The sequence below is a fragment of the Rosa rugosa genome, chromosome 2 (assembly GCF_958449725.1).
Source record: "Rosa rugosa chromosome 2, drRosRugo1.1, whole genome shotgun sequence".
Lineage (NCBI taxonomy): Eukaryota > Viridiplantae > Streptophyta > Magnoliopsida > Rosales > Rosaceae > Rosa > Rosa rugosa.
The window spans coordinates 28,208,250-28,231,343 of NC_084821.1; the positions used below are offsets into that span (position 1 = coordinate 28,208,250).

Sequence of the window (23,094 nt, forward strand, 5' to 3'; positions counted from 1 at the left end):
CCGCCCAGCTCTCTCTCGTCCTCCTCGCCGACCCCGCCCCCGCCCGAAAGCCCAAGAAACGACGCCGTACAGGTAATTCTGATCCCAATTACAGGGGGGAGGATGAGCATGGTAGTAGTAATTCTAGTCCAGAAAGGGAGCAGGGGATTGATTTGAACGCGGGGTTTAATTTTAGCTTAAATGATGCTGCTGACCTGAATGTTGGTGAGGAGAGAGATTGTATTGATTTGAATTTGGATGCCAGCGGTTGTGATTCTGTTGACAATTTCGATGGGCCTAGTTTGGGCCAAGGGACCAAGCGGAGGGGTTGCGATTTCGATTTGAATTTGGAGGTTGCTGAGGAGGGGGACAGTGAAGACAAGTTTAAAATTAGTCCCAAGTTTGAGAGGATTGAAGAGAGGTCGAAGCAGCGGAGATGCCGAAGGAAATGTTGCTGAGGATGGGAATGTTAATGAGACCCGGAAGCAAGTGTGTATTGATATTAATCAAGAAGTAGTTCCCTTGAATGGCATTGAGTGTGCTGCTGTTGGGGAAGGACTCGGTAATGAGAACCGGTGGTCCAGTGGAGATATGAAGGTCGAATCTTCTCTTGGGGATTTGAATACTACAAGTGCTGTTAAGGATAACGGTATGGTGGAAGATGTTCCTTCTGAAGCTGCTTCTCCAGTGACTCATGGGCGCCTAGGCGATTCAGCAAGTCCAAGCATTCAAAAAAGTAGCCGAAGGAAGAGAAGAAAGCTACCGGATAATTTGATATCTAATACTACAGAGACAGTTTTGAGGAGAAGTTCTCGCAGAGGATCTGCTCGGAATCATGTTTCCGTTGCATCATCTGCTGTTAGTAATCCTGTGTCCTCTTCTGCAGCTACTGCAGCAACAGAGGACGTACCAGTGATTTCTGGCAGTGAAGAAGCCGATAAGCCTAGTGTTGCCCCTCAGAAGCTCGAATTACCTCCTTCGTCACAACATTTGAATTTAGAGGGCATTCCCGTACTTGACCTTTTTTCTATTTATGCCTGTTTGAGATCATTTAGTACAATATTGTTTCTGAGTCCCTTCAAGTTGGAGGATTTTGTGAGAGCACTGCAATGCAACTCTCCTAGTTTGTTATTTGATTCGGTTCATGTTTCTATTTTGCAAACGCTAAGAAAGCATTTGGAGTCCCTTTCAAATGAAGGTTCCGAATCTGCTTCTGATTGTCTAAGGTATATTCTTTTGTCCTCGTATTGTTAAAATCTTCCTTCATCCTTTTGGCGACTTCATACTGCCTGGGTTTGTTTCTTAATGTGTTTTCATTTTTTATTTCTTTTATTTGATGTAGGAGTCTTAATTGGGATTTCCTGGACTTAATTACGTGGCCAGTTTTCATGGTTGAGTACTTTCTGATTCATTGTTCAGGACTGAAACCTGGATTTGACCTCGGTCACTTTAAGCTATTAAAAAGTGACTACTACAGTCGGCCTGCTTCTCTAAAGGTTGAGATTCTTCGCTGTCTATGTGATGATTTGATAGAAGGGGAAGCCATAAAGTCGGAGATTAATAGAAGATGTTCGACATCTGAACATGACATGGGTTTTGATCGTGATGTAAACTCTGATGTCTGCAAGAAAAGGAAGGCTTCTGCGCAAATTGCTGGTAGCTCCAGTTTGAATGATGAAAATGTTGATGAAACCCCTGACTGGAATAGTGATGAATGTTGCCTCTGTAAGATGGAAGGGAACTTAATATGCTGTGATGGCTGTCCAGCAGCTTACCATTCAAGATGTGTAGGAGTTGTCAATGATCTTTTGCCGGAGGGTGATTGGTATTGCCCTGAATGTATGATTGATAGGCACAAACCTTGGATGAAACTCCGCAAGTCACTGCGAGGTGCAGAGCTATTAGGAATTGATCCTCATGGTCGGCTATATTTTAAAAGCTGCGGCTACCTGTTGGTGTAAGTCTTGTTTTTTCACCTTCGCATGACTCGGTGTAATATCAATGCTTGTTCCTTTATCAACATTATTTCCCCTTATTCTTTACTTCTCTCTTGATTTCAAAGTACCCAAGCATCTTCCTTAAGATCAATTTCATGAGAAACAAGCATTAATGATATATGAGTTCCCTCAAGATCTTTTAAAAACCTAATGTATGAAGAAGTGTGAAAATTCTTGTGGTTCTCCCAAAATCATCTTAAGTTACATAATAAGTCATCAAATATTTTTTTAATTGCTAACCAATCAGTTCCATTTACAATTTGGCTTGTCCATGAAAACCCCCTACCATCATCGAAGTCCATTAGCAAGTTATCTTACATGTCATTCATTAATGTTACCCTCGGATTCAACACAACCCCTCTCCGTTTGTTTCTGTCTCTCTGTGTGTATGTGTGTGTGTGTGCGTGCAATTGCTTTTGGAAAAAAATTGCAGTACCAAGCTATTTTCGGTAGGTGTGTTAATCTAATCAAGAGTAGGGAGAAAGGGCTTGACTTCTGAATTGCTATTTCTTGATGGGGAAAAATTACTATAATTTTTTCCTCATAATGAGCATGTGTTCTATCTTGTGGGACAAGTATGTTGTGATTTCATATCTCTATGTTATTTACTGCTACTTTTGGTCACTCTGATATATATTTTTGGCTTCAATCTGTTTATGGATTTGTACTTGCAGATCTGGTTTTTGTGATGATGAATCTGCATTTAATTACTATCACAGAGATGATCTAAACAAGATTATTGAAGTGCTAAGGTCTTCAGAATTTTCCTATGGTGGGATATTATTGGGAATCTATAAGCACTGGGACATTCCTACTACCTTTAATGGAGCAATTAGTAGCAAGCCCCTGGACCAATTGGAATTTTCAGAAACAGGTGATGCTAAAAATGAGACGCATGAGGATAGAAAACTGCAAGAGAAGTTTTGTAATCTCGTTTCTGATGTTTCAAATTCTGTTCAAGTGCTGAGAAGGACTGTCATTCAGGATGATTCAAATAATCTTGCTGATATTTCAAATCAATCAGATTTGGTCGGAAAACTTCATCCTGAAGACTGTTCTTTGACATCTACTTGCTTAGAGGTCAGACAAGAGAGCAACGGTTCTATTGATCTTGGAAAAATTTCATCTGCTATAACCACTAGAAAAGAGGGCACTTCAGAAGTGGATTGTGGAATTGATTACATGAACTACTACAGTTTTGGCCAAATTGCTTCATCTGTTGCAGAGGAGTTGTCTAAATCATCAGAAAAGAATAAGGAAGGTGCACTAAATACAGTAGATGAAATAATATCTGCGCAGATGAAGACCATTATAAAAAAATCTTCCAAGTTTTCCTGGCCAAATATTGAGAACTTAAATATAGATGTGCAGAAAGAGAAATGTGGGTGGTGCTTTTCTTGCAAATATCCTGCTGATGATAGGGATTGCTTGCTTATCATGAGTAAGCTGCCTTTACCGGATGTTTCCAAGACTGATGTAGTTGGACTTCAATTGAAAAAAATTCCCAAAGATCATCTTAATGATGTCAGCTGTCAAATTTTGTCCATTCATGATCGCCTGCTTGGGCTTTTGTTGGGTCCGTGGTTGAACCCCCATCATACAGAATGCTGGCGGAATAGTCTTCTTAATGCACGCGATCTTGCCTCTGTTAAGCATTTACTGCTCCTTGTAAGCATTTTCTCTATAAAATTTACTGCAGCTGTCAATTCACCTGCTAAACATTTATGGTGGCCTAACATTAATCTTTTAATAGAATTGTAGTCCAAACCTTAGGGCCTATCAGTTGTCCTGTTTATCTTGTTCTTAAAATATTCAGTAGGATCCTTTGGAACCTTGGCTACTTCCTATTCATATGGGCACAAATTTGTATACTGTACCTAATTACAAATTAAGTAGTTTGTGTGGAGGTATACTTATGCGTACCATAGCTTATTAGTTTATTTCAAAGGGCATTTTGCATTGCCATTACTTATGTGGTATCTTGATTTTTCCCTTTAATACTATCCCTAAGTTTTGGTGAAATGGTCATGATGCAGCTAGTGGAAAATTTGCATCATCGTGCATTGTCCGCAGATTGGTTGAAACATGTGGACTCTGTTGTTACCATGGGTTCAGCTTCTCATGTTGTGACTTCATTACGTGCATACTCAAAGAACATGAATAGCAGAAAGAGGCCCAAGTTTTCTGATATTGATTCAAATCCATCTTCAAATGCCGGCAGTGGATTGGGAATGTTTTGGTGGAGGGGTGGCAGGCTTTCTCGTCAGGTGTTTGGTTGGAAGATTTTGCCTCACTCCTTGACTTCTAAGGCTGCCAGACAAGGTCTGTTGTGTTCTCTTTCTTCTACATGTGTTTCAGTAGTTAATCAACTTAATAACTATTCTGAACTCGATTCATGTTATAAAATTCTGCAGGTGGGTGCACAAAAATAATGGGTATATTGTATCCTGAGAATTCAGAATATGCAAAGAGAAGCAAATATATTGCCTGGCGAGCTACTGTTGAGATGTCAACTAGTGCAGAACAGCTTGCTTTGCAGGTAATCTCGGTTTATGCACCTGTTTCTCTTAAGTGCTGATGTTCAGGTTGTTCAATGACCTAGTTTTCTTGCTTTATCTGTTATGAATGTATTTCATGAGTTTTTGGTGGCCCACCTGAGTGGTTGTAGGCCCAATTGCTCTGACCATTAAAATTCATGCTTTTTAATAAGCATCATCTAGAACATTTTGGTCCATAAAATCTTGCCATGGTTTCAGGTTAGGGAGCTTTATTCAAACATTAGGTGGGATGATATTGAGAACACACACCCGCTGCCTACATTGGACAAGGAATCTACAAAATCAATCAAGCTTTTCAGGAAAGTTATTGTCCGCAGGAAGTGCTCAGAAAAGGGAGTGGTTAAGTATCTTCTTGATTTTGGCAAGAGAAGAGCAATCCCCGACATTGTCAGGAAACATGGTTCTGTGCTTGAAGAACCATCTAATGAGAGGAAAAAGTATTGGCTTGAAGAATCATATCTTCCTCTGCATCTTTTGAAAAATTTTGAGGAGAGAAGAATTGCCCGCAAGTCTAGTGATGGGAAGTCTGGTAAAGTTCTTGCAGTTGGTAGAGTAATGCGGCCCCCGGATGAAAAGGGATTTGCTTATTTGTTTTCCAAAGCAGAAAGATCAGAGTATTATAAGTGTGGACACTGCCACAAAGATGTCCTGATAAGGTACTAAATCTTTTATTTTATTTTTTGTAAGTTTTTATCATCTCATATTGTTATTTTGCTTGTGATATTTTATTTTTACTTTGATAGCTGTTTTTAGTAAATTATATTTTTATGTGAGGAGGATGTCACTCTGAAACTTCTAATTTTGAAGTTAGTGTAACTGTGCAAGAAATTCTTTCCCCAATCTCTGGAGGATAGAGATAGGAATATTGGACTCGAAGCTTTGTAAGCCTCTCACTTAGTTGGATGACATAACCTATTTAGGGAACAAGCAACAAGGAACTGTGGAAACATAGGTTTTTCTAATAAGACGTTTTTTTTTTGTGCGTGGAAATATGAGGACGAACTTGGAACATATAGATGTGCAGAGTTTGAGGAAGTACTTATAGGATTTGAGTAGATGGTCAATCTGTGGTATTGCTAGTCATGTTAAATGATCAGGTCTCTGAGATTGTCATGCATGTTAAATCTTGCATTACTTTTGTTTTCCACTTCATGTATCATTGACTTCTTTTTTCCCCCCTCAATATGACAGGGAAGCTGTGAGTTGTCAATTGTGCAGAGGTGTGGTTTCCTCCTTCCTTTTGTTTTTTCCCTTCATATTGTTGTTATGCGCTTTTGAAATATTGCTAGGTACAATATGGTATTGGTACTTTGTATACTCTAGGTTTCTATTATTATTATTATATATATTTTTTAAATTAGTTTTACTCTTGTTTTGCTTCTACTGTTTTGTGCACTTGTGCACACACTGCCGGTTTTTGAAATTTCAAGAGAAATATTATTTGCCAAAATTTACAGCATGTTGGTATTCATAAACCCTGGCTGTTGCAGGGACAGCAAAGTTGTGAAGTTTATATGTCATTTAGAACATAGTTGTCCATTTTGTGCTGCTAGAATCTTAAATTTGTTGGCAAAAGTCATATTCATGATGGGTTTGGAGAATCTTAGTTGAAACCTGAGTGATTAGGTTTGCACGTGTGCAAGAGCTTTTTTCTTTGTTTCTGTTGAAATATTGGGTCCTTTTCCTCGAGATTGGGACCCTCTATTTAGCTTTTGATAAGAAATATGCATTCATTGCAAACAAATAAAGAAAGTTGTTGAGCTTATAGGGAGTACTTGATTTTATTAATCTGGATGACGTCTATGTTTAGTTTGCATTAGTACAAATCTTTGCTAGGCTATTTGTTTGTCTGAGTCAATACTTGTATTTTCCACTGTAAGAGGCCGATCTATTGCTGCCCAATGTGCACATTGCCCAATTGGATCATATACATTTTGTAGAATCTGGGTTGAGCTGGGGTAATCTTGGCCTCTTGTGTATCATCATTAGTTGAGAAAAATTGTGGAAAACTAATGTTGGTAATGTAGTGTTTTGTGAGATTTGGCGAGAAAGGAAAGATGGGAATGTTTAGATTTGTAGCTTTATCTACTGTGGACCCTTTTCTGTGGCGAGAAATTATTTTTGTAACTCATTGGAAGGTTTGTATCCTTCATATGTTATATTCTGAACCCAAATCTACTGCTCGGTAAACTAATGAAGGAAAAATAGCGTATAAGAATTTTGGAGACACACACTGGAGGTTGTTATAGGAAGTATGTTGTTTTAAGCATTAGGTATTCGCATGACTTATATTTGCTTGTAGTGTATAAGCAAACAACCCATAAAAACATCAAACCATGAATTAGTATCCCAACCAAAAAGACTGGTCACTAATGTAGCACTTTGCAATGATTATGTAGTCAAAATTGACATAGCACACAATCGATGTGAGGCTCAAGTTTGTACACGGAAAACTGGGGCATTACTATACTCTCTATACCATCCTTCCTGTTAGGACCATGCCCTCAAGTCCAGACCATTAATCTTTGATACCCTTCTTCCTGGGGATATGTTTTCACATTAGCAAAATATCCAAAGATATTAGTAGCGAATGAGATTTCTACTACCGCTTATTCAGGCAAGCCAACAGACATATGATGTGGTTTTAGGGCTAGCACAGACTGACAACAGTCACATAAAGCTGGGTTATTATAGATTTGGTGATAGCATTTAAAGCTGCGATATCAATCATAAATATCTAGATTATATCAACTTACCTTTTCAATCAACTCATTCAATTTGAACTATCTTTTATTTGTTAATTTATTCTTGCTCGTGCACAATATTTGGCAATTTGTCAGAAATGGAAAAGTGCTGATTAGTTATGAATAAATGATTGAGTTGAGATTGGTATATTGTTCCGTGTGTGGAATAAACTAGATTTCCATTTCCATGGAAATCCCTCCTTTCCTTGTATGCATGGTCTCTCTCCCTTCTTAGAAGTCTTCTTCTTCTTCTATTATTTTATTTTATTTTTAGTTTTTTGGAGGTGGAGGAGAGACTGTAATAACAGTTTATCCTCTCGGAGAATTCCAATACTAGCTCGTTTTGGCTCCGCATATATCTTTAGTCATATACCGATATTTGGTTTTGATCATTCCAATAAATCTATAAGTTGCATGTTTTGACGATTGATTATTTAAAGGCCACAGTGAATTGGCACATGATTATCGATCACTTAATTAGCAAGTATCATGTATCATAAACCCTAAATTTCCTATATCATTTTGTGAGCAACTCTTAAAAAAAAAAAAAAAAATTGAATCAATCGAGACAACATGGCCTATCTTAAAACTTTATGTCCACAACACCTTCCATTTTCGTACTATTTCATACAATTCGTACCCAAAATATTATCTTTTTTAATTGCTATAGCCTATAATTTGCAGGGAAGTATAGTATTTTTTTTTGTCCTTTTCTGTTTACATATAGTGTGGTTAGCAAAATTGGTTGCTCATGCTGGCCACATAACAGATCATTTCTCAAGCAATGATGTTTTTTTATTGTATCGAAATATTGAATCCATTTTCTGAACTACCAGTGAACTTCTATAGTTGTACATCCAGTTGGCCTATTTATCATTTATTGAATATAAACTCACTGTTTTCCGAATCTAGGAAGTTATTATTCCTAATGAGTCACAGTCTATTACAATACGGATCTTCAAAAACTGAAATTACTAAGAATTGCCTCAAGTTCTTTTCTTTTTGATGATTTGACTCACGTTAGATCTATTACATGCTTGTCTATAGCTTTTGACAAAAGCAGTGCTTTCAACTTGTTATAGACCCAGCTAGTGAACATGCAGCAATGTATCATTTATTTCTCATACGATTGAGAGGGTTTAAGTGGAACTTTGGGTTTATGAGGAATCAAGATGATGACGAGACAAGGAAGTTTCAGATTTGTTGGGATTAGTAGAAATAGTGAGTTTGAGAAGGGATGTGAGGAGATGGTAGTTGGAAGCTTCTGGATGCTTTCTCCTCCATATCTTTGCGCAAGTTTCTGATTGAGGATAGCTCTGATCAAAACTTCTTTCCAGCAAACTTTATCTTGAATGCCAAAGTTTCTCCCAAGCTCAAGGTCTTAGGCTGGTTGGTGGCGCATGAGGGTGAATACCTGCAAGGGTGGTCAATGGAGGAGGCCAAATTGTTGATTTATCTCATTGGGGTCGTGTGTACATTGAATTGAGTGCAAATCATATATATATATATATATTTGGCAATGTGAGGTGGCCTCCTGTCTCTGGCAATAGTTAGGTAAAGTGGTTGGGGTGACATGGGAGTCTCTACTGTAAAATACTGCTTTATTTACTCAAAACCGTTCTGGTTTTAAAGGCAAAGTTGTGGGGCTGTGGTTTGTTTACTGTAGTTTGGGTGTTTTGGATGGTAAGAAACAGAAGAATTTTTTATGTTGATGAAGATGCAGGGGTAGAGTAAGAATTTTGGTTGGCTCTTCACTTCGGTTTCTGAGGGTTATAAAGATTATAGTTTTTTCTTGTATTTGATGGACTGTAGAGCAGCAGCAGTTTAGAGTTTGTTGTCCTCTTTTTGGGTATTTTTCATTGGGTTTCTTGGTTTTCACTTGAGCTTTTGCTATGTCTCTATTGTGTGGACATCTTGTGCAGTACGTTGTATTTGTCCCTTGTCTAATAAATTTTTTTTTTTATTGTTCTATAATAATAATTATTATTATTAATCTTACTATTATTGTGATTAGTTTTTTAGAAAAACAGACTCCATCTAGCCACTGATGCCCTGTTGTTTTACTTGAGGGGGCCCTCTTCTTGAGGCCTTTTCTACTGAGCTCTTCCAGAGGCTGCTGTCTACTGAGCTTTGCCTGAGGCTTCTTTGGACTTATAACCCCATGTTTTTCGGTTAACAATTATTGCTTCTGTTAATGTTCTGGGTTTTCCACCTCGTTCTTGTTGGATTTTGGTAACGAATATTCAAGTCAGCAGTAATCCCTTTTCTTTTGGTGTGGTGTAGTTAGACTTGTTGCGGCGGATTACCTATGATTCACATAATACTTTATTTTGTCAGTGTAACTAGAACTTCATGCTTGTCACTGATACTCTTATATTTATTAAGCTTGCTATCTAATCTCTGAGGTATGAATTTCAGGATTTTTCCACAAAAGGCATGCGAAGAAGTCTGCTGGGGCCATTGTTTCCGAGTGTACGTATACATGCCACCGATGCCAGAATGGGGTCTCTGTGAAGATTGATACAAAAAGAGGGAAAGCTGATAAAAAGAGAGGAAAAGTTGGTATGAAAAGAGGGAAAGTTGAAACAAAAATAGAGAAAGTACAGTCACAGAAATGTAAAAATTCTCAAACTGATCGTAGATCACTGCGTTTGAGAAGCAAAAGAAAAGCTTTAGCTGGAGGAAGACAGGTACAATTGAAAAATAGCAAAAAGGTTCCTGTAAGTGTACCTTTACGCCGCTCTCCAAGGAAAGCTAAATGCTTGACGTTGCAAAATAAAAAGCATAGCAAACGCAAGAAAGGGAAACAAAGCAAATCCAAGAAGCGGACGTATAAGAAACCAAAGACAGGGACCTTGTGTCAGAAGAAGAGAACACAAGTTTATCGCAGTTACTGGCTAAATGGTCTGCAGTTGTCTAGAAAGCCAAATGATAAACGTGTTACGCTTTTTAGGGAGAAAAAACTACTTGCTCACTCTGGCTGTTCTTCAATCGTTCTCGGTCAACTCAAATGCCAGCTCTGTTGTGAAGCAGAATATGCATCTACTTTAGATTATATCGGGTGTGAACTATGTGGAGGTAATGATGAGTTCATTCAAGTGAACCTTTTAAATGTATGGTTTGATGCTCATTGAGATAGTTATAGGTGAATCAGTGACTGTTTGATTGGGTATCTGCTGAACATGATGTCAGTCTCCCCTACCTGCATGACATGAATGTTCCTCTTTAATTTATATAGAGGTTTTGTTTATAAAAAAAATAAATAATAAATAAATCACTTTTTTTCTTTGATTCTACCTTGGCAGAGTGGTTTCATGGAGAGGCTTTTGGGCTGGATTCAGAGAACATTGATAAGCTCATTGGATTCAGGTGCCATGTGTGTCGTAAAACAGAACCTCCTGTCTGCCCCCATCTGGTAGTTGTGAAAACTGATGTGTCCCAATTGGCTGAAGCTCATACTGATGGTTCTGTTGATTGTTCAGAGGAAGTACCTAATGCAGTCCCGACTTTGAGTGAGGTATATTCATAGCTCTAAAACCATAGCAGGAGTCTGTTATTCTACTTTCTGGACCCTCAACTTTTCAAGTACAAACTAATTTTGATACAATAGCAAACCCAAAAAGAAAATGTATGGTGTCATGTAAATTTGTGTTATTTGGTGCTTAGTACTTGGTATTAAATTGCGATTGAATCAATTTGCTTGATGCTGACATGATAACTAATGGTTGGGTTTACATTTGGAGTTAATGGAGTAGTGAGTACAAAAGACTTTCAATCTTTAAAATAAACTTACTGCTGTGTTTTCTGTCTCGTTGATACGTCTAGATGGATTAGGATTAAAGACAAAATACGATTCGGTACTTCAGCAGAAGTTTTCCTGCTAATTTTAGGGAATGCAGTTTCAACAAGTATCCTATTTGGTCTTAGAAAAGGAAAGGTATTAGGGGATTAGGTTTTGGATTGATATGATCAAAAACGTTAAGTGATTTTCTCAAGAGAGATCACAGAGGGACATAGGTAAAGTTTGTTGAACCTCAACAACAAATTTTATGTGCCTTTTCCTTTCAATTGTTCTTGCTGTTTTTTTACATAATGCTATATTTAGTTTGCATAGTCGTGGAAAAGCGCATTAATCTCTACACTTAACAATTTACCTACTATTGCAGATTACATGCAAATGAGTTAATTTGGCATTGCAAGATGGGTTCTTCATTGGGTATGTGATCCGATTCATGTGATCGTAGATGGAGGGATTCTTATTGGTGGGGGCACTTGCATAATTTTGAAAGGATTGGGTTTCACATTTCTTCCAATCAAGATTTTCGACAAGGAGAGAGCGTTTTGATTAGGAGAAGTGGAAGGTCAGAAGGTACATCCATGCAATGAAGAAATTTGTGGCGATGAGGCCATATATCAAGAACCATCATTATGAGCATATGAATCGACAGAACAGGCCAAATTGGTAAAACTCTTACCCTAAAGCTGTAATTAGTTTGCCAAAAAAAAAAAATGGCTATAATGTTGGTGTTCCTGCAGGAATAGAATAAGTAACTTTCTGTTTCTTTCTACAAGATCTGTGTTTTATGTGCTCTTATGTCATTTAGCAATTTTTATATCAAACGTGTTTGTATTTGTGCATCCATCTGGGAATAAGAGCATATGCCACACACATGCACTCTCTCTCTCTCTCTCTCTCTCAATAATATTTTTGTTTCATCGGATGGCCATGTTGTCTTGATTCGGTGAGCATATGACTTATGCAAGGAATCATTTAGGCTATGTGATTTTGCTTCCATTGTCCTAAACACCCTAAGTGCTGTGGTTAATAATGACTCTTTTTAGACTTTCTTAACTCATGTTATTCTTAATCCATTGCAATAACATTCCACCATTTAATTTGAGAGGCGAGTCTTCCCATAGAAGCTCTGTTTTTCACCGAGTAAAGCTTTTGGTTTTTCTCTTATCTGCTGATTAGCATTGGGAGGAGATTTGTAGTAGGCTCTCACATGAAACCTTTGCCTTGCAGGTTAAATTGGAAACTCTTCAGATTGGGTTCCCGGGAGGGACTTTTTATAGAGTTGCCTGACAACATTTGATTCGGTTGTAGAAGATCCAGTTTTTTTTTTTTTTTCATCCTGGTTTGATCGATATTAGTTCATTTAGCTGTTGTTAATATTATTATAATTCTTGCAATTAAATCTGAGTAGGGTAGAGATGGCAAATAGTTCTGTTTTAGGAGATGGGTAGGCATTTTAGACGATATACAATTTTTTCTCTCAGTCAAAGTAGATGGACGATAGTAGCAGTTAGATATTAGGTTGCCATGGTGTTTCGTTTTAGGATGGGGTAGACAATAGACTTGTTAGATGATTTGCATTTTTTTCTTTAAGTCGTAGTAGACAATGCCATCACTGAACTTGGCCATGGTGTTCCTAATGTTGCCATCTAATTGGCTCCCCCTTTCTGTGTCCCAAGCGTTCCATTTGGATCAGCTGGGGGGGGGTTGTTGTTGTGGTTTTGCGTTGTAGACTTTCTTTTCATTAAAAAAAAAAAAAGTAAATGGACAATAGTAGTAGTTAGATCTTAGATTCTTAAATGGAGTCGCAAGGCTTCTCAAGTCTGTTAAGATTTGTATTGATTTTAGTGGTATGTTCTAGGATCTGGGAATTCAGCTCCGACTTATTTTACTGACAGAAGGTTGCATACATTGGTGATCTGTGTTTTGTGCAATCCAACTGCTTAGAGCAAGCTCTAACAAGAAATGGATACATCTGTTGGCCAAATCAGCCACGGTATAATTTATTTATGGGGTTTATCCATAAAACAGAGAACAACACTTTTAGATAGAAAGTTTAGAAATCTATCTATGCATTTGAAAAGATTAGCAAATAATTTTATGGTAGGATTATTCTACCAAACTTTTCTGGTAATCATCTCCCTTTCTTTGTTCGAGTCCAACAAGATATCTTGAATTGAGTTTTTCGAAGTTCAAAGGATGTTTGATCAAAGAAGTTACTGCCTGCTAATGAAGGTATGAATAAAGGACAAGGTAAAAAAAAAAAAAAAAAATAGAAAGGTTTGTGATTGGAGGCTTGTATACGGATTCTTTTCTATCAAAGTTTCGGTCTGATTCTGCCTGAGAATCTTTTTGGCCGGTTCCTTACCGATGCCCTAACTAAAATTTATTTTTGAGAAAGAAAGATTATGTATACTCAAGGATTATGTTTTTTGAAAGAAATAATCTATATTATTATTGAGAGAAGAGAGTTTGTTAGCCAATACATGATTTTTTTTTTACCAAAATATCCCTTAAATATTAAAAAACCTTTGAATTGAAATATTCGAGTGCCAATTCATGAAATAAAATAAAAAGAAAAGAAATTTAACAAAAAAAAAAAAAAAGTAAAAAAAAAAAGTGAAGTAGTTTTTTCTATATTCTGTAAGATAACTGCTCATGTTGTTATCTACTCACAGAGTGCGTTTGGCGTTTAGTATAATGTTGAGATAAATACATGTATATTGGATAGCCATTGTGGTGACCCAAAATTGAAAAGCACGAAACAAAACGCGTTTCTTGACTGTATACACTGTAATAACTGAACTGAAGAAGCGGTAACATGTCCGTCCTCAACAGAAATTTAACATGATGGTAAAAGTAAAACAGCGGAGGCGCGCGCCTTATAAATTTAACATGTCCCCGTATAAATACAAATATTAAAAAAAAAAAAAAAGGGCGAGGGTGTGAGTGTGAGTCCAAATATCCAGATATCCGGAGCAGATTATGTAAAGCGATAAGAGGAAGAGGAAGAGGAAGTTGCTGAGCTTCAAATGGCTTTCTCACACACCTCGACCTCGTCGTCGCCATGCACATCATTTCTCTCGCACCTACAATCTTCTTCTTCTTCTTCGTCTTCGCTACTCAAATTACAGCACCCCCTCCTCCTCCTCCTCTCCCAACGTCGCGCTCGCATTCGAATTCGAATTCGCGTCACTGCTTCTGCAGCAGCTGCCGTTGTTGAGTCTTCAAACGGCGCCGTAGCGGCGAAACAGGACAGTTCCTACGGAAGACAGTTCTTTCCCTTGGCTGCCGTTGTTGGCCAAGTAAACTCCCCTCTCTCTCTCTCTCTTCATTCATCATCAATGCTGCTGCTGCTGCTGCCAATTCTCTCCTTTTTCAATTTCTCTCTCTCTCTCTGATTTTTGCTTGGATGTCAAGTTGCTCATATGCTCACTATTGCCATTTCTTTTTTGTCTAACTTGCTTATTATTTTTTGTATGACTTGCTTGAGCTGTGGGATAAACTGATAGTCTGGCCATCTCTGTTTTTTTGGTTGTGTGCCCAGAGTTGAGAGGATAAGGCTAGTTAGAATCTTTCTTAATGTATGCCATTCCCTGCATTCACAAATATTATTCTAGATTATGGATGTTTGTTTGTCCTATAAATTTTTAATCTAGGTTATGAGCTGCTGTCCTTAAGATTTTTGTATTTGCTTTGTATGCCAAGTTAGCTGGCTGGATACATATTTATATGTTACCACGTACTGTTGGGTAATTAGTAAAATTGTCATCTATGAACATTTAACGAATATTTAATGTTATTTCAGGATGCTATTAAAACTGCTCTTTTGCTTGGGGCTATAGACCGTGAAATTGGAGGAATTGCTATCTCCGGAAGGAGGGGAACAGCCAAAACAGTAATGGCCCGTGGTTTGCATGCAATTTTACCACCCATTGAAGTAGTCGTTGGTTCAATAGCAAATGCTGATCCAGCCTGTCCCGAAGAGTAAGGACACTGATTAATTTTCAATCAGCATAGATAGAGTGGGGTAATTATGGATTTCAACTCTGTATTGATTAATCAACTTCAGCTAAAGTGAAAATGAACTTCAGCTAGTGCTAGTAGGAATCTTTTTTATTTTTTATTTTTTTTTATGGAAAATTTGGAAAGTATTACTCAATTGACATAAGTTGAGCCAGAGGCACATCAATGAAACACATTTGGGAATTTGCATCTTAATTTTGTCACACCATGTTATTTATCTTTACAATTTATTTTCCCCACCTGCATGTTTAGGGCATCATCTGTGAATTTACTTTAGAATATTTTACCTTTAAATGCTTGTTTTTCTTAAAAATAGACCCAAATGATAAATGGAAGGCCACTTCATGACCAAGTGAAAAATAGCAGAAACATGTTTTGGTTTTGAAATGACAACTTTTCTTGTTTTATCCATTGTTACTTTCCTTTCTCTATGAAAACTGCATTGCCAGGCCTGTCATAAGTGGTTTAAGGATCACATTTCTTTTTTAGTGTTTGAAAGGCATATTACTTACTACTGATAATAACACCAGGATTCAATAAACAATTGCTGATAAACTAGATTTTATTTGCTGTCCAAAACACATTTGGGGTGAGTCTGTGAATGAAGAAAATTTATATGTAATTGCTTATTTGGTCTGTCAACAAGCTCTTTGGAAAATTAAATTGGTCGATGAAAAATTTTCTGTGAATATTTGGAAACAGATTGAATACTTTTTAAGTAATTATGTACTTGCTAACGATGGGAATGAAGATGGTAGGTGGCTGGCTTTCTTGGGATTGCTCATGTGGTCTGGGACCCTATATACCTGCTTAGCTAATTGTTAGGGTTTCCTGCCTCTGGAAATGTAGGATTTGGCAGAAGGCCCGAGTTTTGAGCCCATGGAATTCAAAGTGGGTTTGGGGAATTCGTTGATATTTAAAAAAAAAAGAAAAAGAACAAGAAAAGCACTGGTTAGCATGTCAATCCAGTGCATCCGATTCTTGTCTTGATGCGATTATAATCACCCATAGATCCTAAACAAATGAAGAACCCTTATTTTCGGTAATGAAAGTATTTCAGTTAAAACAATGTGCAATTGTGATGGAAGTAGTGATTGTTCATTTGAAGCTTAAATATATGCTTCTTAGCATTTAATATCCTAGAAAACTAAAACAAGAAGTCTTGATATTTGATTGTTAGCATTTAATATCCTAGAAATCTCATACAAGAAGTTTTGATCAGAGCCTGTTTCACTTTTTTAGATGATCTTTCATTCTCTTCTCAAGATAATAAATGGTTTGGTTGTAATTCCTAAAGGTGGGAAGATGTTTTACCTGAACGCATGGAATTTGATTCTGCTGGTAATGTCAAGACTCAGATTGTTAGGTCTCCTTTTGTTCAGGTACTTGTTATTGAAGAAACTTTCACATTTTATAGTAATATACATTTATGTAACAGCCTATATTCATGTTGTTAGATTCCACTTGGAGTCACAGAGGACAGACTCATTGGATCTGTTGATGTTGAGGAGTCCGTGAGAACAGGAACCACTGTTTTCCAACCTGGCCTTCTTGCTGAAGCTCATAGAGGTGTATTATATGTTGATGAAATTAATCTTTTGGATGAGGGGATCAGTAATTTGCTTCTCAACGTATTAACTGAAGGAGTTAATATTGTTGAGAGAGAGGGAATGAGCTTTAGACACCCATGCAAGCCACTCTTGATTGCTACGTATAATCCAGAAGAGGGTGCTGTGCGTGAACACTTACTAGACCGTATTGCAATCAACTTGAGGTACAGATCTTGCAGTCACCTTATAGAAAAAGTTGTTTATTAGTTAGCAACCTTCTCATTCTACTAATGGTGCACTTCTTTTGCAGTGCAGATCTTCCGATGAGTTTTGATGATCGTGTTGCAGCTGTGGGCATTGCGACAAAATTTCAGGAATATAGTACTGAAGTCTTTAAAATGGTTCAAGAAGAAACAGAATTTGCAAAAACTCAGGTACTCAGACATGAAATAATTTACTTCTTTGTTTGCATTCTAGATACATATTAGCAAAATAGAGGGGCTGGTAAAAAAGTGTTACTGCAGTTATGCCTGATAAGTGGATAAGTTCAGTGTCACATCTGTAAGACTTTTCTACATCCCACTATGATTTTTGGTACATAATCTTGGGCTTTTAAGAAACATGTCCATGAATGGATGTAGTGGAGATGAGAGAGGAAGTCATGTAGATGATTGGCAACAGGAGGAATGATAAAATGCAGCCCCAAACAGTTGGATAGAGATTGTTTGAGTTATGAAGGAGGGGCTTAAGATGGTGGTAGAACACAAAAATTAATGTATACTATTAGTATACTGTTCTGTACAACATATACAGTAAAAGGAGAAACACCAATTTTGATTAGCATCGTCATTTTCTTTATAGGTTTGTTTCTTTATTTAAAGCATTCACTATTTCCCTCTGGAAATTAATGTATCTCCATTATTTTGATAAAGCAGCAGTAGTACCAAGTTTGCTTAAAAATAGAGTTGGACTTTTTATGAGTTCGCATACAGAAATGCTAAAATATGACAAAAGGAGTCAAGAGACTTTGTTTGAGGAACTAATACCAATTTACTCTTAAAATATGTTGATAAGATGATTGATATAGTCAGATACAGTGCATGTATGCCCATAAATTTTAGTGTATTGCCAACGTAGTGTATTGTTACAGTGTTGTGGTTGTAAGATAAAAGTCTTCTGATTTCAATCTGTATATTTACATGTTTCAGATCATTTTGGCAAGAGAGTATCTAAAGGACGTAGTTATAAGCAGAGAACAACTCAAGTATCTGGTTTTGGAAGCCCTGCGAGGTGGTTGCCAGGTTCATACTGTGAAACTCGTCATTAAAATGGGATTGATTTTGTATTAGTTTTGTTTTTAATATCAGGTAATGCCCATACATATGTTCCATGCCTTGTCACCTAGTTTGAGCTCCAAACTTAGTTGAAGATTCATAGTGATGCTAAACCTCTTTCCTCCCTTATTGCTACAATTTAATCTAACAATCTGTGAGAAGCTTTGCCTAATCCTCTCCTGTGCCCTTCTCCCATCAGATTTTTTATAAGACAGATTTTTCTTGAAAATTTTAATTCTATATTACCCATTGTTGTTGCATATCCCAACTTTTATTATTCAGTATGCTGTCTTCAGGAGAGTGCAACCCAAAAGAGATATAGTTTTTCTTATGCATAGGGTATTCAATGTTAGATGTCAGTAAAAGAGCAGTGTGGGAATTTGTACAAGTTACTGTCTTAGTGGAGTTTGCTATTTTTCATGTTTAATAGTGGGTTCAATTTCATACACACTTAGGTCACCCATTAAGAAAAGAGCCTTTCTCTCAAAACTTGGTATGCCAGTTTGGAATCATTTTTGTTATCCCGATTATGTCCTTGTGAGTGTCAAATTTTTGCCCTTATTTGACACTCAGGACATGGAGAGTGTGAACTTCAAAGCTGGTAATCATTGGGTCAGATGATAAAAATTCAGAACACTATGGTAATGGCAGAACATCTGTTACAAATTTACAATCGAGAGTAAATGTTAAAAGTTGTGATTTTGCAGCTTACAAACTAGTCTAAATTATGGAAAACTGGATCCATTATTCAGTATTGGCCAAACACAGTCTAATTAAAACATGTGTGGGAGTAAATCATAACTTAATGCTTTTTCTTACAGCATAAGAAATATTATGTAAATAAAATTTAATTTCCCAGACTTTTGTTGCCCACAAGCGACCTGGTGGTTGTGTGTTTTGGTTGCAGAAACGTCTTCTTGAATAGCTGTATAACTACAAATCTTGCCATCCTTAGACCCTGTGTTGGCAAGTGCCTTGTGGGTTTTCCTTTTTTATTTTACCTGTTCTAGCTCAGTATGTCTTCTTATTGATTGACTAATGATAAATACTTTTGGTATACTTTAGTGGATCAAGTCTTACCACTTTATTGTTTTCTTATGCGTCTAGTTATAACTTGTACTTGTTTGTCGTAACTGGACCAGAAACTAACCGCTAAATTGTTAATGTGATATGTGACTATCAGGGACATAGAGCTGAGCTATATGCTTCCCGTGTTGCAAAATGCTTAGCTGCTCTAGATGGACGAGAAAAAGTTTATGCTGATGACCTGAAAAAAGCTGTTAAGTATACTTCTGCTAGATTATGCACATTCTCTTTCCCCACAGTCAGTTATACTAGTACTTTTTTGCATGTTATGAAATACTTATTATTTAAACATATTGGCTACGCAGTTATTTAAGTTGCAATGGAGATGAGAAGCATAAAAGTATTAACTATGGTAAAAGTTGAGAACTAATCCACAAGTCTTCTTTGAACCTTTTGATTTTCACAGAAATCAGCAGAAAACTTAAGTTTTGTGATCCTTTTCAGAACAATAATAATATAAATTAATGAATGAAACTGTAGCAGCCCTTTAAATAAGCCAAAAATCCTTTTAGTATGGATCCTTATCTCTTATTAACGCTTTGCATATATTGGAATGACTTTAAAATTGAGCCCTTTGCACTTTCCAGTTGAATTCTGATGTAAGATTGGAGTCTTCCATTTTTATCAAGAATTATTCAGTTTCTCCCCAAAATAACTCCATATGTTCAGCATATATGATGAATTTGCAAAACGGAATTACTTTTTCACTAATCACCTTTTTAGTTTTATCATCAATCATTATCTGCATCATTACTTTTTGTTCTGATATATTACCTACTTCAGGTAGAACTGGTCATACTTCCTCGCTCAATCGTTAATGAGAACCCACCAGAACAGCAAAATCAACCGCCTCCACCTCCACCACCTCCTCAAAATCAAGAATCTGGGGAAGAGCAAAATGAGGAGCAAGAAGAAAAAGAGGTTTGTTCACATTGATTAAAATTTAAACTTCGAGTACACATAATTGCAGAGGGCTTCCTTCTTTTTAGTTGATTGATCAAATAATAGTTGTGGTGTTCCTCAATTTAATTGTTTGCTCTTTTGCTAAAAAAAGATTTAACAGGGAACAGAGGTTTTAACATTATGCATGATATGTGAGTATGTAACCAGGATGAAAATGATGAAGAGAAGGAAGAGAATGAAGATAATGAACAAGAGCAGGAACAGCTACCTGAAGAGTTTGTCTTTGATGCAGAAGGGGGTTTGGTGGATGAGAAGCTTCTTTTTTTCGCACAACAAGCGCAGAGACGCAAAGGGAAGGCTGGGAGAGCAAAAAATGTTATCTTTTCAGAGGATAGAGGTCGATACATTAAGCCAATGCTTCCAAAGGTTCCACCCTCACCATTTACCGTTCCCTTCCACTTTCTTGATGAGAATATAAATAATTTCTGCTCTTTGATTTTCCATAAACACTCATAAGACTCATAACCTTTTTAACCTTGCTTTCATTACTTCTTCTACTGACTTGATCAGAGTCATATGAATAACATTGGCTGCAAAATTTGTTTCCGTGATGGAAACTTATATATCAGTTATTTGGTTTTCACTCACCATCTACATTAGTGTAAAAACTAGTGGTTGACTCTGCCTTCCCCTTTCTAGAGGGACATGCAACTTTACTTGCTTTGAATAACTTGCTTGACCATGTTTGTCTTTTCTAATCAAGCTTTATCTTTAACAGGGACCTGTAAAGAGATTAGCTGTTGATGCAACTCTTAGAGTTGCTGCACCATATCAAAAATTGCGTAGGGAGAAGAACACTCAAGTCGGCAGGAAAGTTTTTGTTGAAAAAACTGACATGAGAGCAAAGAGAATGGCACGGAAAGCAGGAGCACTGGTATTGACACAAAGATCTTTTTCTACTCATTGTTCTTTTTATTGCAGTCATCTTGCCCTTTTAATATATGCATATATTTAGATATGCGAATGTGTGTCGCGTCTGTTTTGGCATTGGTTGCCATACTTAGTCAGACCAAACTAATTGCTTCTTTTTAACGACATCTTAGATTATTTAAGTGTGGTTGATCTAAATGTTCCTTATAGAATAGTGGGAAGTTACTCAATTTGCATGGCAGGTTATATTTGTTGTTGATGCAAGTGGAAGCATGGCACTGAACCGAATGCAGAATGCAAAAGGTGCAGCGCTCAAGTTACTAGCCGAAAGTTATACGAGCAGAGATCAGGTGACATAAACTTACATTACTTTAGAGGATGTGACTACCATGACTCTTGTCCGAACAATTTTTCTTCTGATTATTTCTCGTGAGAAAAGAAAGAAAGAAAAAATGAAATGTATTGCGTTGAATTGGGGCTTCATTATCTAGTCAATATCCTGCCAAAAAAAAGAAAAAACACCTTAAATGCTGCGAATACCATGCACATGCACTAGAACTCATGCTGAGATGGTTTAAAATATTTTGACATGCACATGAGCAACTCAGATGTTGTTTCTCAGCAGTCGGCATCCATGTTCTGAGAATATGGAGTATTTAATTCAGAAAAAAAAAAAAAAGTATAATTTTATGTAGAATCATATTCTTCCCCAAATTTCTGTAAGAGTTGGAATGTGTGTCCTTTAGATCAGCAATCCATCAAACTAACATCATAAAATAATTGTTGCTATTGATGCTTTCCTGGTAATTATCTTTGTAATAGTGTCAACTGGTATTTCTGAATAGGTTTCTATTATTCCTTTCCGTGGAGATTCTGCTGAAGTTCTTCTGCCTCCTTCTAGATCCATTGCAATGGCAAGAAATCGTCTTGAGAGACTTCCCTGTGGTGGAGGTTCTCCCCTTGCTCATGGTCTGACCACGGTATGTAGATCCATTTACACACACCAAAGTAAAAAAAAAAAAGGCTCAGGGCTTATGTTATTGTCAATAGGTCATATCTTCATTAGATACTTCTAATGACTTCCCGTACTGGCTGGCTGCTAACCATGTTTTTCCCAAAGTATAATAGAATGACCTTTTGATGTTAATTTAAGCATCCAGCTTTTCTCTCTGCAATTTATGCAAGATATTCTTATGCATGTACTCTTGGTTATTTTAATTTTGTTAGTAATATACGCATCGTGATTTGTAGTACCAAGTATCTCCTTGTGTATAATCACAACTATGTTTTCTTTTGACTGACCATTTTCTCAAATCAAACTGCTTAGGCTGTAAGGGTTGGGCTAAATGCAGAGAAGAGTGGTGATGTTGGACGTATAATGATTGTTGCAATAACTGATGGTAGAGCCAATATATCACTAAAAAGGTCCAATGACCCTGAAGCTGCTGCTGCTGCTACTGATGTCCCAAGACCTTCGGTAAAGGAGTTGAAGGTAAAGTTTGCACCAGATGTTTTAATAATAGCAATTATGAACCTCCCAACATGTGGTTTAATTAACTGAGGTTTTAAGCCAAACCTCAGTACATATTAGAATTGGCCCCATGTTAATATAATATCCAAGAGGAAATAGGTTGCTTAATATCAGATCTCATGCAAGACCCATATTTTTTTTTCCACGGAAACAATATGCTCTGTGGTTTTGCATTTTTGCACTCAACTTTCCTTAATCATACTTGCTTGTGGCAATTCTTACTGCTTGCTTCTTACTGAAGGATGAGATTCTTGAGGTTGCTGGTAAAATATACAAAGCAGGGATGTCTCTTCTCGTCATCGACACTGAAAATAAATTTGTTTCAACTGGTTTTGCCAAGGAGATTGCAAGAGTTGCTCAAGGTTTCTTTTCCAACTTATATCAACCATTCACGGTTCATCGTGTTTGAAGACCTGCTCATAACCTCATCATTTATTTGCTTTTCAGGAAAATACTATTACTTGCCAAATGCCTCAGATGCTGTAATCTCAGCTGCCACAAAGGACGCTTTGTCAACATTGAAAAACACGTGAAGCATTAGATATCGTGGTTTCCTGTTGTGCCAAGTATCGACTACTAGAGCAGCTTAGTTTCTGTCAACATTATTTCTTAATTTTAGTGTTACCTCTTTACATGTATATTTTGAGAAATTCTTATTGT

General features: G+C 36.9%; 2 protein-coding genes across 2 annotated transcripts in view; both read left to right on the plus strand.

Moving 5' to 3' along the window:
• LOC133730611 (DDT domain-containing protein PTM) overlaps positions 1-12,994 on the plus strand; it is a 14,023-nt gene extending 1,029 nt beyond the window's left edge. Inside the window, 12 exon segments of the mRNA XM_062158169.1 lie at positions 6-407; positions 409-1,205; positions 1,322-1,936; positions 2,651-3,644; positions 4,013-4,298; positions 4,391-4,515; positions 4,733-5,190; positions 5,726-5,754; positions 9,697-10,356; positions 10,584-10,795; positions 11,445-11,740; positions 12,305-12,994. Of these exon segments, the coding sequence (XP_062014153.1) occupies positions 6-407; positions 409-1,205; positions 1,322-1,936; positions 2,651-3,644; positions 4,013-4,298; positions 4,391-4,515; positions 4,733-5,190; positions 5,726-5,754; positions 9,697-10,356; positions 10,584-10,795; positions 11,445-11,459 (4,593 nt within the window). The 3' untranslated portion in view covers positions 11,460-11,740; positions 12,305-12,994.
• A 1,012-nt stretch (positions 12,995-14,006) lies between these two features.
• On the plus strand, positions 14,007-23,094 carry LOC133732265 (magnesium-chelatase subunit ChlD, chloroplastic). The gene is made up of 15 exons (XM_062159779.1): positions 14,007-14,379; positions 14,883-15,061; positions 16,398-16,482; positions 16,558-16,874; positions 16,961-17,084; positions 17,859-17,951; positions 19,168-19,263; positions 19,854-19,991; positions 20,181-20,399; positions 20,752-20,907; positions 21,146-21,253; positions 21,749-21,883; positions 22,231-22,395; positions 22,676-22,796; positions 22,882-23,094. Exons 1-15 carry the CDS (start codon positions 14,107-14,109, stop codon positions 22,965-22,967), a joined length of 2,295 nt encoding a protein of 764 aa, XP_062015763.1. The 5' UTR covers positions 14,007-14,106; the 3' UTR covers positions 22,968-23,094.

Bases quoted from the DNA above. Each gene is read 5' to 3' on its own strand.
- LOC133732265 (XM_062159779.1), top strand. From the start codon at position 14,107: ATGGCTTTCTCACACACCTCGACCTCGTCGTCGCCATGCACATCATTT. The intron at 16,483-16,557 runs GTACTTGTTATT...TCATGTTGTTAG, and splicing joins TTAGGTCTCCTTTTGTTCAG to ATTCCACTTGGAGTCACAGA. The intron at 22,797-22,881 runs GTTTCTTTTCCA...TTTGCTTTTCAG, and splicing joins GATTGCAAGAGTTGCTCAAG to GAAAATACTATTACTTGCCA.